This window comes from Cynoglossus semilaevis, chromosome 13 (assembly GCF_000523025.1).
Source record: "Cynoglossus semilaevis isolate Cse_v1.0 chromosome 13, Cse_v1.0, whole genome shotgun sequence".
In the NCBI taxonomy this organism is placed as follows: Eukaryota; Metazoa; Chordata; class Actinopteri; order Pleuronectiformes; family Cynoglossidae; genus Cynoglossus; species Cynoglossus semilaevis.
The window spans coordinates 16,946,710-16,964,880 of record NC_024319.1 but is presented as its reverse complement, the minus strand read 5'-3'; the positions used below and the strand labels follow the sequence as shown (position 1 = coordinate 16,964,880).

Below are 18,171 nucleotides of genomic sequence, written 5' to 3'. Positions count from 1 at the left end.
GCTGGACCACTGCTGTCGTATTTGTGGACGACGATTTCGTGAGGCATGGTTTTTGAAGTCTCACATGAAAACGCACAACACCAAATCTAAATCAAGGTCCAAATCAATTTTAACCGAACCTCCAGCCACCATCAATGATGTTGCCCAGGATCCTGAAGTTGTTACATTCGCCATTACATCTGTTTATCACATGTGCTCTAAATGTGGGAACCTGTTTCACAACAAAGAAAGCCTGAAAATCCATGAAAAGGTTCATAATGTCAACTATGGTAAGAAATCTCAGAGCCATCTCACACCCAGGGATGATGAAGACTCCCCTGCTGCTAAAAAACGATTTTTAGACTATTTAAACATTAAGCCTTTGGAAAAGGAGACCACAGATGAGAAAGAAGACTTAAAGAAGAATCAGGGTAAAAGAATCCCAGAGCTTGATCCAGTCTGTAGCTACCAGGCATGGCATTTGGCCACCAAAGGAAGGATTGTGGAGCCAGTGGAGCCCAGTTACAAGGTGTTGAATGGTGGAGGAAGTTTGGTGGAGGATGCCCTGGCTGAAGCCACTGTTGTTTTTGAAAAGGAGAGCAGTCGTTATGTCTTGCAAAGTCATGGAAAACGCAACTCAGGCAGACGTAGCAGCTATGGCCATGGCTCCTCAGGGGACAGGACACCGGAGAATCTCAGTGACTCGGAGTACAGGCCATCGTCCCGTCAAGACAGACGACGACCGTCACAATCTCAAGTTCCCTCTAAGTCCAACGAGTGCTTTGAGTGTGGGAAGGTGTTGCGCAGTCGTCATCAGTTGATGGTCCACCAACGAGTCCACAGAAAGGATGGTGGACGAGCATCTTTGGGAGAAAAGGAAAAAGCCACTCGGGAAGAAAGATGGGGCTCCATGAGTGATCCAGAGTCAGGCTCTCCAAGTCGTCCCTGCACACCAGGGTATGGAGACTCTCCCCCAGCCTCTACACTTGGAAGTCAGGCTTCAGAGATGGGAACCTCAAACTCTGGAGAGTTTTCAGGTTAGTCAACATTTGCCTAGTTATGTATCACTTTATTTAACTTTGTGTGACACCAATCTCTAGCAGCCAAGAGTTCAAATAAAGTTCAAGTGAAAAAAACGTGACTTGACCTGCTCAATAGTCAGTGGCTGCTGTTATTAAATTCTCTTTAGATAAAACAACTGACATTTGTCAAAGATATGGACTGCAAACAGGCCTGTAAACCAAACACATTCTATGTCTACAATTCTATTTTTTTTTTAATGTTGCCCATTGGCTGCGGAGTCACTTTTAAATGCCAGCGTAACTTCACAGATGTGCTGCTTCCATGGTTATGGTTAATAATGCATCATCATAGCGCCACTCATACTGGATTGTTTAAAATATTTTAAGAAACATTTAAATATTTGGCAAATAAAATATAAAAATAAAATAAATTAAAATGTAATATTATCTGACAGCACAACCTGATTCTATTGTTGATAATTTTACTGGTAGTTTCTTCTTTTGTATATACAAAGATACTTAAGAAGTAAAGATTAACTTGGCTTGCTTATAATGTTCAATTTATAAACTTAATAATCTATTATACTGATAAAATCTTAAGATTTTTTAGTCAACTGCACACATCAATACTTAATGCTTGATTTTATCACAATTTTCTTAGAAAAAAATGTTACTATCTTTAAAATGCAGGACAGTGTAAAGACACTGCAGGAATTTAGTGGCAGAAAGGACTCGCTCTTTTCCAGCCGCCCACTCAGGCCTCTGGCTGTGTCACTGTGTAGTAAACATCTGTTGATGAAATGCGCTTTGTGTAGGTGCAGCTCCACAGCTTATCTGTCTCCTGACAGTGGGGATTAGAGACACCACGTGGCAAAATACTGTAATTACATCTCGCTTTAGCGATTTAAAGACTCTTTTTACACTTACACTATTAAATCAGACAATTGAACCTTTAGTGTATGCTAAAATGCCTGTTCACAACAAGGCAGTGTTGCAGTATTACAGAATAATAATTGTTACAGTGAGATGTAACGTTTTGTGGTATGTCAGTAGAGCAGAGGTCATTTTTGGTATGCCTGTCATTTTTTCACCTTCGGAGGCAGTTAACACTGCAGAAAAAAGTCAATAGAATTCCTTTCTATGCACGGTCAAAACATCCATAATCATGTAGGGAATATACACTAAAGAAAGGATTTTGTGTGTATTGAACAAGAGGAGTCTGTCTTCCATCAACTTCCCAACACTCCTAAAATATTTCTTTGTCTGGAGATATGCGATAGAAAAGAATTGCAGTTATTGTTTCCATTCCTTTCTGTTAGTACAGACGTGCAAAAATAGCAGCAGCAGCAGCACTAGTGTTTCTTCAGGCCTGATTGAGCTGTGTGCTATTTCAGGTCTTCCTGTCTCAGGAAACTCCCCTCACCCCCTTTATCTTTGTGTGATTTTTTTTGTGCCTTTGCCTTGGAAATTTGTCTCTATGTTTCCTACCACTCTTCACTGATGTTGTTTGTTGTATTACAGTACAAGCAATTATTTGACTTGAATAGAAACATGCCAGTCGTAGGTGTGGTTGTCTTATTTCATGAGTCAATGTATTGTTTCTTCAACACCACAGACAATCTTCATGCTTATACCTCAGCTTGACCAAGCCCACCTTTAACGTACTAGTATATCAGATATAAATCAAGTATATTTTATTCATCCTATGAAATATGTCTTTGTTTGTATAGTAGTTAGGATGTCTTTTTTTGTCTCAGCTCGACCTAGTTTACAGAGGAGTAAGATTTCATAAAGCCGTCCCAACTACACACATAAAGGCCTTTGTCCATCTCTTTCTCTTCACCTTTTCCCCCTCTCCCTTTGGACTGCCCTAATCTCTAAGGTTCCCTCCTGTGGCTACTGTCCACTGTCACTCAGCCACTCTTTTCACCACTGAACCAGTCAGGTTGCCTGATGCCTGAGGAATTGGTTATTTATAGTCACCTCTCGATGGAGAGGGATGCAGGCCGTGGGGAAAGAGACGGTCAGAGGACACTCAGATCCCAAACAGTCTGATGTCCCTTACAGCTGTATTGCTGCATATTTGGATAAAAATAAGCGGAGGCAGAGTTTCCTGTGTGTGTGGAAAATCATGTCTGGGTATACTTTATATTTCATATTCTGCAAAACAGAGACAAATGCAATTGTTAGCCTCTGTCCAAGTTTAATTTAGCACAGGAAACAGCGAGTCACTTTGGCAAAACTGAATCAGTTTTATCAGATAGATTTATGTCGATATGTAAACGTCAAGCTATTTCATTCACCTTTTATAATTTCAGAATTTCTGTATGAACCAAAAGAATTCTGCACATTTACTTACTCACAGCTGGATACATTTGGCATGTTTCACAATGTTTAACAATATGTGTAAAACCAGGGAGTTGTTCAACCATGTGCTTTAATTAAAACCATTCTTATTGCTTGATTTATTACTACAAGAACAGTGTGTGCCTTATAAAACAGGACACATCAGTCTTGCCACCAGGACTGCCAAACTGCCCAATGCTGGCATTTGATTTGAGCTGAGCCTGGGCTGTGACTGTTGGCCAGTGTTGCCAACAGGAAGCCAAATGAAAAACAGATGGCAGGTTAGTGGTGTTGTAAAACTGAGAGAGGTAGTTGGAGGGGACAATAATACCTGAATTAAAAAACATGAGTCATTGGTGGGGCGGAAACATAACTTCTATATTTATGTCAGATGGAAACGTTTCTCTGTCCTGTAACCAATTTAAGTGACTGTAAGGACGATACATATATGTTGTGTAACAGAAAAAAAAATACACATTTTTGTAGTAAATTAAAACAATAACCAGCTGATCAATTATGTAAAGGTGAAATTGCTAGAATGTTTAATTTCGTACAGAATCCCAGAAAGGTAGGGATTAAAAATGAATGGGCTGACAGATGGGACATGTACGCCCTCTGGTGGAGACTTTGCAAAGGCACGTGTCTGGATATCCAACTTAGTTCTACATGATAGCTGTCCAGAAAATAATGAGTAAATGAGCATTCAATATTTTTATGCCTTTTTTTTACTATTTGTGATTGTTTTGCATCATGTCCTTGGAAGTGCATCGTATACATCACTCTTTACAGCACCCCAAAACCCTTATAAAAGAAAATTGTTTTTGTAAGATGTATATTTTGCTACAAAGGTTTTTGTTTCAAATGGTTACACTAACAAAATCTATTCGTAAATGTTTAATGTTTTATTTATTCAAGAAAGTTTCTTGGCAAATATAAAATAAAAAAACAGAAAGAAAAAAACAAGGTTGAGAAATACTACAGCCTGGTGGCTATTTACAGAAATTGCAAGATGTTGAAGAAATACGCTCTGAGTGAACGAGATGTGGCTCCTGAGTGGTGGAAGAGTGGTATGCTGTTCATGTTTCACTTTGCAGTCACTGACCTTTATGTTATCATGTCTCTCCCTAACAGATGAAAAGCCATACGTCTGCAGTCTGTGTAACTTTGTGACCTCGGAATCGCAGGCTTATCTGACTCATGTTCGCCTTCAGCACCCGCCAGCACACGAGGACCGACCCAGTCCAACTCCCAGCACCAGCTCCAGCTCAGACAGAGGCACTCCCAGTGGATGCCCTAAGCTAAAGAAAGCCCTTCTCACAGGGCTTAACAACTCTGCCCCTCCTGTGGCTAATCGTTCTGCCCGATCGTCACCACTCGATTCTAGCATGACCCCTGTGGATCTTTGTGTGAGGGCAGACGGCACCAGGGGTTTAGCCTCCTTAACTGTGGATTCAAAGAGCCTGCCTAGCCACAAGTGCTCATTCTGCTCTCACACCACCAGCTACCCCGAGGTGCTCTGGATGCACCAGACCGTTGCTCACCGAATCAACAGCAGTAGCTCAAATCTGGCTCCTAAATGGGCCTTTAGGAATAACTCAAAGAACGCCAGGGATAGTTTATCCTCTTTCAGAAGACGTACTGGCCCTCCTCCAGTCCTGGAAGGAAAAGAGTGTCCAGCACTGCCCCCGTCGATGCGCATCCGGCGCACTCGGCCCCCAACATCCTCCAGTGATGTGATAAAGAAGAGCAAGCCAGCCAGTCAAGCAGCTATGCCATCCTCATCATCCTCATCATCAACGTCGTCGCTGTCATCATCGCCAACAACATCATCAATGTCCAACCCTTCCACATCATCCTCCAGGGTTATCTCATCCTCATCAGCCACCCAAGTTGTAAGGGTTCCTCAACGTCCAGGCACCAGCAGCAGTGTCAGGCACCCAGTGGACCATCGTTCTTCTGGTTTCAAACCTAAAGTTGACATTCACCACAGTGGAGGCTCACGGTTGAACAACTCTTTTGAGAAGAGCAGCAGCGTCTCGTCACATTCCTCATCTCCCAGCTCCAGCTCTGCAACCAGCTCTAAGATAGCTGACCGATACGTGATGCCCCAAGAAGGCCTCGGCTTCATGCTGTCCAGCAAACATGGCCTGGCAGAGTACAGTCGTGCCAGAGGCTCGTCAACTTATCAACAGCTTCCCTCTTCTCACAGCCATAGTCTGGCAAATGCAACAAGGCCCAGCTCCATCACCAACAGCTCCACAGTGGGCCACAACTATGGAGCATCCCAGGTGCACCGAGGCCCTCTCCATAACCCCTCCACCTCCTCCTCCTCTAGTTCCTCTTTAATACCTTCAGAGGTTACTAGAGAGGGCAAGCAGGAGCCAATCACTAAGATGCCAGAGATGCCAAATGACATCCTCAACTTCTTTAAGAACTACAGCCCTCACGAACTGGCTGCTCTCTACCACTGCTGGGGTTCTACCAACACCATGATGGATCCCACTGGTGAGAAGTTATTCTGTTCACCGTTTTGTACACACTGCAATATAATGGAGTACACTAAGCCTTATTTCAGTGTCATAGTTATTATTGCACCTAAAACTAATTCCTAATGGAGAATAAGGTAAGAAATTATTAGATTTCCCTAGCTTTACCTCAAGTATTAACAGAATGAAGATTGTTGAATTGGAAAAAAAAAAACGATTAAATAAATTTATAGCACTGAAAATGCAGCATCATGAGAAAGTTGGATGACACTCCTCGTCACAAGCTCACACACAATAGAACCAGAGAGGCTGAACATGCCAAATGTCATGAGTAAAAGGGAAATGTTTTCCAGAGACTGAGCAGCTCATCTTTAAGTTACTTTCAGTTGTTACATTACAGGAAGAAAAGACACTCAGATATAAGGAAACACAAGCTGCTTTCACACAGGTCCAGGTGTATTTTACCATCACACAGACATTCGCTTTCTGCCATGAATGATCAATCATTTGGCACAAACGACGTAATGCACATGTTCTGCAATCTTCTTCATTCTGACTGGATTTGCATGATAATGAATGTGGGGGACACATTAAATGGGGTCACTGGGTTTGATATACGAGCCAGTACAGGGCAGCGTGTCGTCTTGGATGTTTCTGCGTGGGTGTTTATTTCTTTTCTTTTATATTTGTCACTGTGAAAGACGTGAGAGAACCTTTGGTACTCCTAGGTCTGCCAGGCATGCCTTGTCGCCAGCTCCGCTCTCCCAGAAAGCTGTCACAAACTGTTTAGGTCAAGGCTGTGCCTGACGAAAGCCTCGCACAGATGCGGTGGAGGGAGGGGGCAAAGCAGAGCGAGTGGGAACATGAGAGGCAAAGAGCGAGATGAGACACAATAATTACCCCACCAGCTGTTTTGAAAATGGTCATTACCAAACATCCATATTATCTGCCCATTTTCAGTTTCATCTCTAAGGTCAGGGGAGGCTGTTTGAAGCCAGGGGTCAGAGACAACAGCCTCAGAGCAGACGTACGCCATCGCTGCCACATGTCCAGGCACATATCATCACGCTCTACCTCAGCCCTTTGAGTCACATGTTATAAAGTGACCTTTTTTTAAACAACGAAATCTTTCTCTTTGTCAATTTTTTTATTTTTTTTATTTCTCCCAGTGTATGTGTGCGAGTCTGTTTGTGTTTGCCGTCTAGCTTTGTCTTGCTTTTCATTAGTGTGTCAGTGATCATGGCTGGCAGCCCAGAGGAGAGGTAGGTTATCCAAAGGCCATCAGCTGGGCTGCCAGAGACTCTTTCTGTCACCTCCTCCACCTCCCTGTCCTTCCTGTCAGAGTCCATTCCTCTACCATCCACCACTCTCTACATGTATGCTTAAGCAAACACAATGATATACATGATAATTGGCAAGGACACTGCCCAGGTACAGGCCTGTGTGAATGCTTCCAGCACTGACGTGTCTTGTTGGGATTTGTAGCCACACATTCCTGTTCTCTGTCAGCAAAGAAGGTCACAGAACTGCATATTTACCTCTGAGTTAGACTTTAAAAGAACAAACAGACACATTCATCAGAATGAAAAGCTTTTTCCTTGCAACCCAGGTTAAATAAACACAAATGTATTATATGTTTTCAGGGACAAAGGTCATTGTATTTTTTGACCTCAGAAAAATTTAGAAGCTTGCAACACATTTCAAAGTTGGCTAAAAAGACCTGAAAGCCAATACCAGTAACACAACGGGATTTTCATTCCTTAGCTGTTGATCTCTGAACAGACAGTGGGTGTCAAGAAGGGGTGGAAAAGGAGCAAACTATGACGTGCTCACCATTTTGTACTCATCTTGGAGAAATCAATTCAAAAACAAATCAGGAATGTTCTCAGGATCAGTGACAGCCTGAGTTATGACTTTATGTCTGAGTAGAAGGAGCTTTCAGAAAAACTTTGTGAAATGACCAAAAAATGCCTGTTTCTTGCTTCTCGGCAGACTGTTAAAGTCAAAACGTTATATTGATGGGTAAAAAATGGGAAGACACTGACTGAGTGAAAAAACAACAACAACAACCAGGAACATACTATAAGTGACACATGAGAGGATTAATGGGTGAAGTTAACACAGTTAAACAAATAGCTTTTGTTGACATTTAGGTCAGTTTTTAAATCAGGCCAACTTATGCATCCGATATAATGTGACTTTCGAGTGAGGGTACAAGTGACAAAGACACACGTTCATCTCTGGAAATACACACACACATACACCTGACATGTGACACACGGGCAGTAGAACGGGCACATCACAGCCAGGGAGTTTTAATTGCCTGTAATTTATGCACTCCTCTGATTTTGTATGTTTGTGTGTGTGTGTGAGGGTGTGTATGTGTGTAGCTGTCACCCTCTGAGATGATGCTGTGTGACAGCTGCAGTCCAGCCCCTGGAGCTAGCTGCTCATAATGACACATTAGACATACTAATGATGCTCACACAAGTCCACTACTACTGATGCTGCTCTCTCTGCCTGCACCAGCACCACTGCAGACCAGACTGTGTGCTTTTTACACACCCACTCACTCTCTGACCATTGCTGACCTTTATGTCTCCATTCAATCACAGCATAAAACACTGCCGCGTGAAATTGTCTCCAACTCTGGACTAAACTCACAGTCACAGCAAAACTTTGACATAAAACATAGTATTTTTTAGTATCATAGTTGAAAGGTAAAGGAATTAAAAGAATATATATATATATATATATATGAAAGGATTCATTTAGAATATATAGATCATGTTTAAACAATGTACATCACCTATTAAGGGACCTTGAAATACAATTAAGGGTACATTACCAGTGCTGACCAATTTGATGTAATATTTAATAAGACAATCCATGTGTAAATTTTTTTTTTGGTAGTTTTACATCTTTACAAGCAAAATTACCAATGGTAATGGGTGAGTCAGTAGAGGTTTGAAGAATGACTTAGATTCTGCCTTGAAACTTTTTTTCCCAGTTGTGTAAACTGGTTTTTCCTCTGTGTTTTCTGTTCTCAGGGATGTTGAGATCGCTGATGCGACAGGGTCAGTATGTCTGCCAGGAGTGTGGGAAGAGCTTCAGTCAGCCCAGTCACCTGCGCACTCACATGAGATCTCATACAGGTAAATTAAAGCTAATACTAAAGACCCGTTTAAAAAGAAGAAAACATATATTACAACTTTACAGTGCTGTAGCAGAGATTACATCACACAGAGAAGTTTTCTGAGTAAAAACAAACATCCATCAACTTAAAATAAAAATTAAAATGACATTTTAACAGGCATCAATAAAAAATGTGTTTTTAAAAGATTATGGAGCTTATAATTAAGTAATAACAAGGAGCAGTCGTTTCAAGGCTATAGCCTGAAGTTTGAGGACGAGTTGCAGAAAAATGGCAGAGGGTGTGCTGCCAAAAATTCCTGCATCCACTACAATGACAACAGTGGGGACCGAAATAAATTGGTTTCATTTCCTTTAAAGCTTAGCTAGTTTTTCTTGACTCTTCGACCTGAGTTTCAAAAGTAAGTAATGGCAGGCATTATGAAGAACTGCAATAAGAAAGCAAGGGTTGGGAAAAATGAGTGGAGATCAAGCTGCAAGATCATTAGTTCCTGAAAATACATATCAAAAAATGACAAATGAGGTCTGAGGGAAAAAAACAAAGTCAGTGACAGTTTCTTGCACTGTACTGTGCAATAGAGACGCCTCAGACCTGTGGAACAACCTCATTAGCCACTTGTTATTCATGTATTACTCGATGTTCCCATTTTTTTGCCACTCCTTCAACAGTCAGTCATTCCAGTGCCACCCATGTACACGCATCATCACCCACACCACTATTTATCTACACAGAAATGAGATGTAGAGAATATATGCACAGCGGATTCACATCCCCGACAATTATTCATCGCCTGGCTCTCCATACGTCCGCTGTAGCTCCTGCTTTCTCCAAAATAAATCAAAACACATCTTTTTGTTCAGTTGAGTGTGACAGCCAGTCTGCGAGCCCCCCCACCCTCCACCCCCCTGCCCAGGGCCGGGCAGCTATCTCTATTTTTTAAACTGAAACATGATTTGCTCCAGATACTGACCTGTGACAAATTGTATACATTATTAATCACATGTCAATTAGAGAGATGGAATTGTGCATTCTAATGAAGCAGAACAGCATTTGTCCACGCCAGACTCGTGAATCCATTTGCATGTGTCCCGATGCCATTCACTAAACCGTTTGATTTAGACACACTGCCTTTCCCACCAATTTGTCCTTTTCTCCTGTACCTTTTGCTTCAACTTCTTCGTTTCCTTTTCGTCAAATTATTCTGTTTTTTCTCTAATGTCTTTCTCCCATCTCCAACTATCGTTTCTTCTTTTTCTCCACCACCATCTCAATTTCAACCTTTAAAAATAAACAACCAATCTATCCATCACATTCAAACTAAAAACTTTTCAAAGTTGTGCAACAGGATTCGATCTGGCTCGATGTCATGTTTTTCTGTTTTCCCAAATACTAAATAAGAAGAAAAATCAAAAGAACATGATTTGATTCTTATACTAAAGAAAGTCAAAGACATCCTCCAAAGAAGTACTCTAACCAAAAAGTATTTAGAAGCAGGTGGAGGAATAGGCAGCTAGTCACCTTTGGTGTTTCACAGATGAAGATTATTTTTAATGTATTTCAAAGATTTTGACTAAACTTTTAAAAATCACTTTTAATCATTTTGTCCATTTAAATAACACTAAAAATCAACTGCCACAAAACTTTATATAATTTAAGAAAATGTGCATTTTTTTGTTTTGTTTTTCTGGAAATATTCCTTTGGATTTCTGCCCTTTCTTTTTCCACTTCCCTCTCCTCTCCACGTCTCCTTTCTCTCCTCATCCCCGTCATGTCCATCATCCAGGTTGGCAGTGATCACAGTAGACAGTGAGTTAAGTAGCTTCTTTATGGAGAGTGTGAATGATATGTGGCACAGAGAGTGATTCTAAGTGACAGAGGCCAAATGGTAAGTGATGCAGTGTTCAGCTTCCCCCCAAGCCCTGCTGTAAACATCAACAAACACACACACGCGCGCACTCACACACACACTGTATTAACGCACACTTATGCACAAGCTCTGTAAACACTTGCTCTGGCTGTAATTAATGTTGTCACCAGCGGTTGTTTTCAGCATGGACGTGCACACGCAGAAAAGGCCAGCCACCCCGAGGCCTCCATTAACATGCGTCATATTAAATCACAGATTTGCCTCCACCAGGTTTCATCACCGTCATCATCATCACCACCACCACCATCATCATCATCACCATCATCATCTTCACTGCCAGTTCCCCTCTATTAGCGAAAGGGTGCTGCTGGTGGCAAATGTGGTGGTGGTAAAAGACAGAGAGAGAGAGAAAATAAAATGTAATGCTTGTGTGAATGAGCTTTTAACCAAATGCCCCCCTCCCCACCACCCTCCACCCCCCTGCCCTCCTTCTCCCCTCACAGTTGGGTTTGATTTTAACGGAGTCCACAGAGGTGCTGACGCTCACACCACCGCTTCTGAAGCTCCCAAACAAGTATGTGGCACAAAGGCTAATCACCGGGCTCCCTCCATGGCTTCTGCATGTTTTCCTAACAAATTTGCTGCTTTGCGTTTTGCCTGTGCATCTGTGTGAGTCTTGCATGCTGTGTCTTTTTTTTGTGTAATGTACCACACATTCTGCACGTCACATGTGGAAACTCCTGTGCTTGAGTCATGGGTCATTAACACCTCACATTCTCTCAGCGGAAGTTTTTCCTTTTCTTATGTTGCTGGATCACACTTGACCCTGTGTGTATCGATACCTCACAGTGACTTTCAGGTTTTAATTCACTCTTTTCTAGACATAACATTGAATGAAGTCATTTGGGCTGCGATTGTTTACCAGGTCTGAACCACAAGCTGACCACAACATGAGCCACATGTCTGCAATAATGGCCCAATTACAAGCAGTTTGGCTGTTTCTTTCACATTTGGAATCAGTTCAACTGCTTACAGATACATTGCATCATAAAGGCAGCTGTAATGTACTCACAGCCACAGTTAAAAATAGCTTTGTTTCTAGTAATAATAAAGTGGAACGTTGAAACACAGGAAGTTTAGCACAGCGTTTTTGTTATTGTAGTTCTTCAAAATGATGCATCGTAAATGACAGAGAACTTACACAGACATACATCATAAAGTTTGGAAATAAAATTAGAAATATAACAGTTTAACTGAAATGGTAATAAAGGGTAAATACTTAGTGCCACTGCCTACAGATAATATATATTTTGATTTATAGTTATATACTTTACTATACTCTGACAATCCATGTCTGTTTCCACCTTGACATCTTGAGAAGTGTCACTTCAAATGCAAAACAAGGTTCAAAGTTATGGGTCAAGAAAAAGTGGTCAGTCTGAGGTTGGCAGTGATGAGGATGGACTGGGAATGAACAGAACTCTGTGTTGAGGGTTTGGACTTGTGCTGAGGAGATGTTAGAGATGGCGCTACCATGTGGGAAGTACTGTAAAGCAGGGGTCATTGGCACGGTACCATTCGACCGGTCCTGGGTACAAAAAAGTGTGTCAAAGTCGCCAGAAGGTACATGGATATAGTGGAGGAGAATATGGAGATGGTTGATGTAACAGTGGAGGAGAAAAGGAGCTGGTGGAGGCGTATGATCCACCTTGGTGACCCCTGAAGGAAGAAGATGATGAACTTATTGCACATATTTATAGTTAGTCTAGTTCATTCACAGAAGATTAATTAATATTGGCAATAATCACCAAATGACACCCGGAGAGGGCGCCAGTGCGGATAAAAATAAGGCTGATGATGAATATACAGTACGCCCACTTCCTCCTGTAATGACGTTCTGAGTCAGTGATGGAGACACGCTCTGATTTGACAGTCGAAGTGAGCTGCTTCTAACGTGCCACTCCTCCATCTAAATTAGTCACATACATCACACACACACACACACCCACCCACATGGACTTGAATTTACCACACACTATGAATGATGGGAGCAGGCAGAGCGGAGGGGTCCAATTAGACGTAGTGTTGACGCTGCTTTACGGTGACGATAACCTTTAGTATAATATAGTGCAGCGGTCCCGTCAGCGCTGTTTCCTCACAGGATGGTGTTGTGGAGGTTCCTCGCTTTTTTTCCTCTCATGTCTCACCCTCGCTCATCTTCCCAGCTGTTTCCTTCTCCTTTTTTTTTTTTGATTATATGTGATTAATTAGATCTTTTTTGTTTTTTCATCTCTCTCCTCGCCCCCTCCCCTTCTTTCTTACTCTCTGTTGTGTTACTGATGATGTATGATAACAACTATATTTCCCTGTTCCTTCTTCAGGGAGAGGGGTGTGGGAGGGGGCATAGGGAGTCATTTGTTTTCCCTCTTTGATATTCCTCCATTTATCAAAATGATAATTAGGTGCAATTAAATGGCAATCTCATTTGTTTTGTTCAGGTGCTCGTTGCTTACTTTATTATTATTTTTTTTATTTTTTTTTGAGGTGTCTGTGCCATTGTAGGTCAGTCTAATTAGAAAAATGTTAGTGTGTGTGTGTGTGTGTGATGGTGGTCGGGTGATTGAGAGAAATGAATACAGAGTAAAGTAGGACTGTTCAGAAAGTGGAAGTGTGTCGCTTCTCTTCAGATGGCAGAAAACAAAGAAGGAAGAGTGGGTCCATCTGGGTCAGAACTAAGAGACTGAGTTCTCTATTAAATGTTATTAAATGTTAAGTGTAAACCAAAATCTTTGTCTTGACCTGCATCTCATTTCCCTTGTTTCGATCGAACATCATCATGTGTCGAGGTTTTAGGTTGTCTTTGTTTGTTCCGGTCGTACTGTTTTCGCTATTTGTTCCATGTTGATGTCATTGTATTGAGTGAACAGTGGTGTGCAAAGGCCTTGAGCCAAATCTGTTTTCTTTTACATTTTATGCAGCAGCTCAATGTGGTTCCATTTACTGGTAATGTCTCCACTCAAGGTTCAGAGGATACAAACTGATCCTTGATTATATTCCAGTCCAATGTATATGTCCAGTACTTAGAATAGGCTTTTCTTTCTGCATCAAGATGTTTTTTTTTTTTTTTTTTGAGATTGCTGATTACACACCAATGACTTCCTAAATGTGTCAGGCTCATTGGGAATAACCACACCATATTTCCAGGCAGGTAATTACTGATCAACCACTTAAAATTATAAATTACTGAAAGAGCCCGCAACTCGTCTGTTTATAGACATAATATAGTTATTTTTCACACAATAAGTGTTTCCCAAAGGGCTATTAGCAGAGGATTTTGAAATTCTTAGCAAAGTGCACACTCATCCTTCAAGAGCTCTGAAATCACTCGACACGTATAGAAAGCAGTTGATTGTTTTCAGAAGGATCTAGCACATAATCTTAGAATAGATTCGGTTTAACTATCATCAAATGTGTCTCAATAAAATGGTTGCAACCAAAAATGTTAGCAAAAGTTAGACTCTGGAATAGTTTAGGACTGAATTCTTGAATAAAATGATGGAACCACTATTCCCAAAAAGGAACCAATGCTAAATTCAAATTGTATACTACTGATGTAAAGAAAATAATTAAAACTATAAACAGTAATCAACTGGCGGGCCATGGCCCATGACTGTATTTCTGGCTTAAACAACTGTGGCCCAAATCCTCTGAACACCACTGTCACTTGTACATTTATTTCCTTGTAGTCCTTTATCTGATACACCAATTCTGTGTTTTTCTTTCCTCAGGGGAGAGGCCATTCTGCTGCCACCTCTGCCCATACCGAGCCTCTCAGAAAGGGAACCTAAAGACACATGTCCAGAGTGTCCACCACATGCCTTTTGACAACAGCCAGTACCCAGACACACGCAACTCACTACTGAACCAGGAGGAGGCAAAGGCTTTGTCTGCCAAACCCCCATCAATGCCGCAACATTTACCGTAAAACCTTGATGTAAATCAATGGACTCAATGCTAGACCAATCAGGAACCCAAAAATGTCGGTGGCTATTTTTGAAAAAAAAAAAAAAAGGATTTGAACCTCTGGCACAGGATGTCACTTTTGAGCCTCTCCTTTTAAACTGATGGAAGATTTTTTTTAACAAAGTCTGAGGTGAAGCTGTGCTAGGATTAAACGTTTGCTCGTGTTATTTTAAGGTTGCCTCAGAGGGGGCATATGAAGAATGACTTATGTGGTGTGCTGGGCACCTGGACCCTTGTCATCTGAACATCTGACTTGCCGAGACGCACTGTAATAAAATGTGTGCAGTAGAAGGTGAAAGATGAAGAAGGACAAAAGTCCTCAGAAGTGACGATGTCTCCTGTGGTTGCCATCTTGGACATACCAGCGACAAAATTGCTCTGTGCGAAATATTTAAAGGAGAGAATCTACTGAACTTAATAAAAGACTTTGTTGGAATCAAGGACTGTGGGAATGCAGGGCTGCTGTAGTTGCCTCTTCCTCTCTTTCTTCTTTTATGATTATTAAATGAGTTCATTTCTCAGAACATGAGTAGTGAAGGAGATGAGAGAAGAGCAGAGAATCTGTCCTCCAACAGTCATGTGACACACTGCAAGATGCTCTTATTACTGTTTTGAGTTATGGAGACAAGGCTTAAGTCTTTTGTGTGTGTTTGAGTGTATGTGTGTGTGTGTGAGTTAAACTTCCCTCCGACCCATGTTGACTTCTCTGTGTCTGTACATCTGATGATTAAAAGAAAGACCAACATTGTGTTTAAAAGAAAGAAAGGAAATGGAGAGAGAAGAGAGAAAAGGAGGGAGAGAAAATGGTAATGATGGGTGTCTGCTGTAGTGCTCATTAAAAAGAGTGCACGTTTTTAATTGCCTATATAAATGAGCCCAACACTTTTATGGTCATCCGGTTATTGTCCATTTAAAAGGAAGGAACTAAGTGGAGGCAGTTTTTACTCCATAACCCCATTATATCATGGAGTATTGCCCAAACAGACTCTTTGACTTTGCGTTAGCCACCAAAACAGTGGGAGTGGCACGGAGTTGTTTTTCTTACATTAATACCAACTTGGTCTCTTTTGACATGCAAAACAAAATATGGGTCTGCTGCTGTTAGCTTAAAAGGGGGAGTAGCACTCAGACTTGGACAAACAAAAAAAAATGAATCAAATTTACAATGGATAAAATTAAGCCTACTGAATAAATTTGTTGTGTTCACATATCAACAAAAATATGAATCCAGTGCTTTTTCTAAAGGCTGAAATGGACCAAATGTTAAAAGACTCCCTACTTCTGTTGGCTCCCAGACAACAATGATGAATAAAAGGTCCTGAAGTGGCAAATTTCAAATTCTTCCTCTATCCAATCTGTATGCTAAGCTTGACTAAGCTTGCTATAGCTAATCTCAGTGAAGTTGCTACTTTTTTCTATTAATTTCTTCAGATTTAAATTTCTTATTTGAACAAGAAGCCAGATTTGAATTTACTGAGTCTTGTACTCAGTAAACTGAATTATGATCGTTTTTCAGTTTGGGAAAGAGATGAAGTAATGAAAGTGAGGAGTAAAGAGAGTGTAGCCACAGGCTGACATGAGAGGAGACATTTTGAGACACATGGAGGTCACTACACTCTAGAGCCATCACAGATGAGTGTGTGTGTGCATTGATGCATGTGTTGTGTTCTTATTAAACCTTTCGATACAGTCTTACAGCTTCACTAGCTATGTGCGTGTGTTAGCCTCCTGCTAGATGCTTTGTATACTGGCCTACCTCCATGCAGTGAAAGCCTGGTTAAAGTTTGCTAGCTTTTATGAAGGCGGGCTCAACATTTTTGTTTTACGACTATTTTGTGGGGTTCAGTTTCTGTTCCCCAGTTTCTGTTCCCCGCGAAAAAGTTTAAGAGAAAGAATGAGAATGCTCAATTTACTGTAATCTTTTTTTGTAGGATCAAAAATACATCACAGTCAAAGACTACACAGCCCGTACAGTGTGTACTGTATTTGCCATCTATTTTGAGACCTCACGTCGTTTTGACACAACGATAAAAAGTTGCTGTACCAGAGGGTTGTTTAGATATGCATACAGTACTGTGTGCTTGAATTATATGCCTAATTATACACATTCAGTGTATACTAAGGTGTGAAGAGTGAAAATACTTGAAAATGAATACTCTAACCTTTGTGGTAGTGGTGTACTACTAATACCCATGTACAGAATTCCCTTTAAGAGTTAACTCCTCAGTAATGAATTTGTACTCCGAAGTGTGACTTAGAAAAAAAAACAACACCTATGTAGCGCAAGTGAGTGGATGTAAAATGAAGTGTATATCTGTAATTCCCCTTTTACCAAACCATTTATATACAGCAGTAGAAACCAAATGACATTTACTAGTGCACTTAGACTTAGGTTACTGCTTTAACCGTTCTCATGTCGTCGAGCTTCTGCTAAGGTTTTTTGAGAATGTGTTGTTATTATTGGTGCCGGCTAACACACACTTCAATATTGACGTTCTGTTTCAGAGGCTTTGGGGTGATTCCTGGCACAGCTTTTAGCTACGTTTCCTTGTGGGAAGTTTGATAATGCTAGGTGCGGCAGTGCAAATATATACATATATATTTTTTCTTTCTTTTACCGACTATACAAGAGTGTGTTTTAGTCTTTACCTCTGCTAAACTCTAGGATTTGTTCAGTAGCTAGTCATGGCTGCCCTCCCAGGTGCTGGCAGATGTTGTTTCTTTTCTCTTTGGATGGGTTTTGAAACTTTATTTGTTTTATTTGTGTCTCTTAGTTTTTATTTGGTACCTTATGAATTTGATGATTAATTTACCATAGAGGACATTGTTATTCCAATGTATTTGCTTGATATTTGTATTTATTATCACTTCAAAAAGGAATAAGATGATATAGTCAGACAGGTGCGTTTGTTTTAATTAGATTTTCCTGGGTTGTTTCTGTTTGTTTTGTAACGTGTTGTTTTCAAGCCAGCAAGCTGACGTGAAAGCTCTACCTCGTCTGAGCCATTCTCAGTTCTGTTACACTTTTTGTACATCATTTCAAAAGGATGTAATGTCATGTCCACAATAAAGACACGCAAATTGGAATTTGTTGGCAGCTTTTTGTCTGTGTTTTCTTTGTTGGTTTGCTCTCACGGCAGTAACACAACAAAGTAGAACAAAAAATAATTAAAGTAGTTAACTTTCTCTTTTACAAAGGCCTGTGATGTCAACCTGTCTGTTTTCTGCACAAATCATTATTATTAAAGGGACTTTTATTTCCTTTCGTTAACAGGAGGCTATTTTAATGCAGGC

The 18,171-nt window shown here is 40.8% G+C and overlaps 1 protein-coding gene across 1 annotated transcript in view; it reads left to right on the top strand.

Moving 5' to 3' along the window:
* LOC103388792 (zinc finger protein 516) overlaps nucleotides 1-17,964 on the top strand; it is a 43,132-nt gene extending 25,168 nt beyond the window's left edge. The window contains 4 exon segments of the mRNA XM_017037742.2: nucleotides 1-1,016; nucleotides 4,479-5,852; nucleotides 8,884-8,988; nucleotides 14,643-17,964. The exon segment at nucleotides 1-1,016 is cut by the window's left edge and continues 39 nt beyond it. Coding sequence (XP_016893231.1) covers nucleotides 1-1,016; nucleotides 4,479-5,852; nucleotides 8,884-8,988; nucleotides 14,643-14,839 — 2,692 coding nt within the window. The 3' untranslated portion in view covers nucleotides 14,840-17,964.
* Nucleotides 17,965-18,171: the final 207 nt, after the last annotated feature.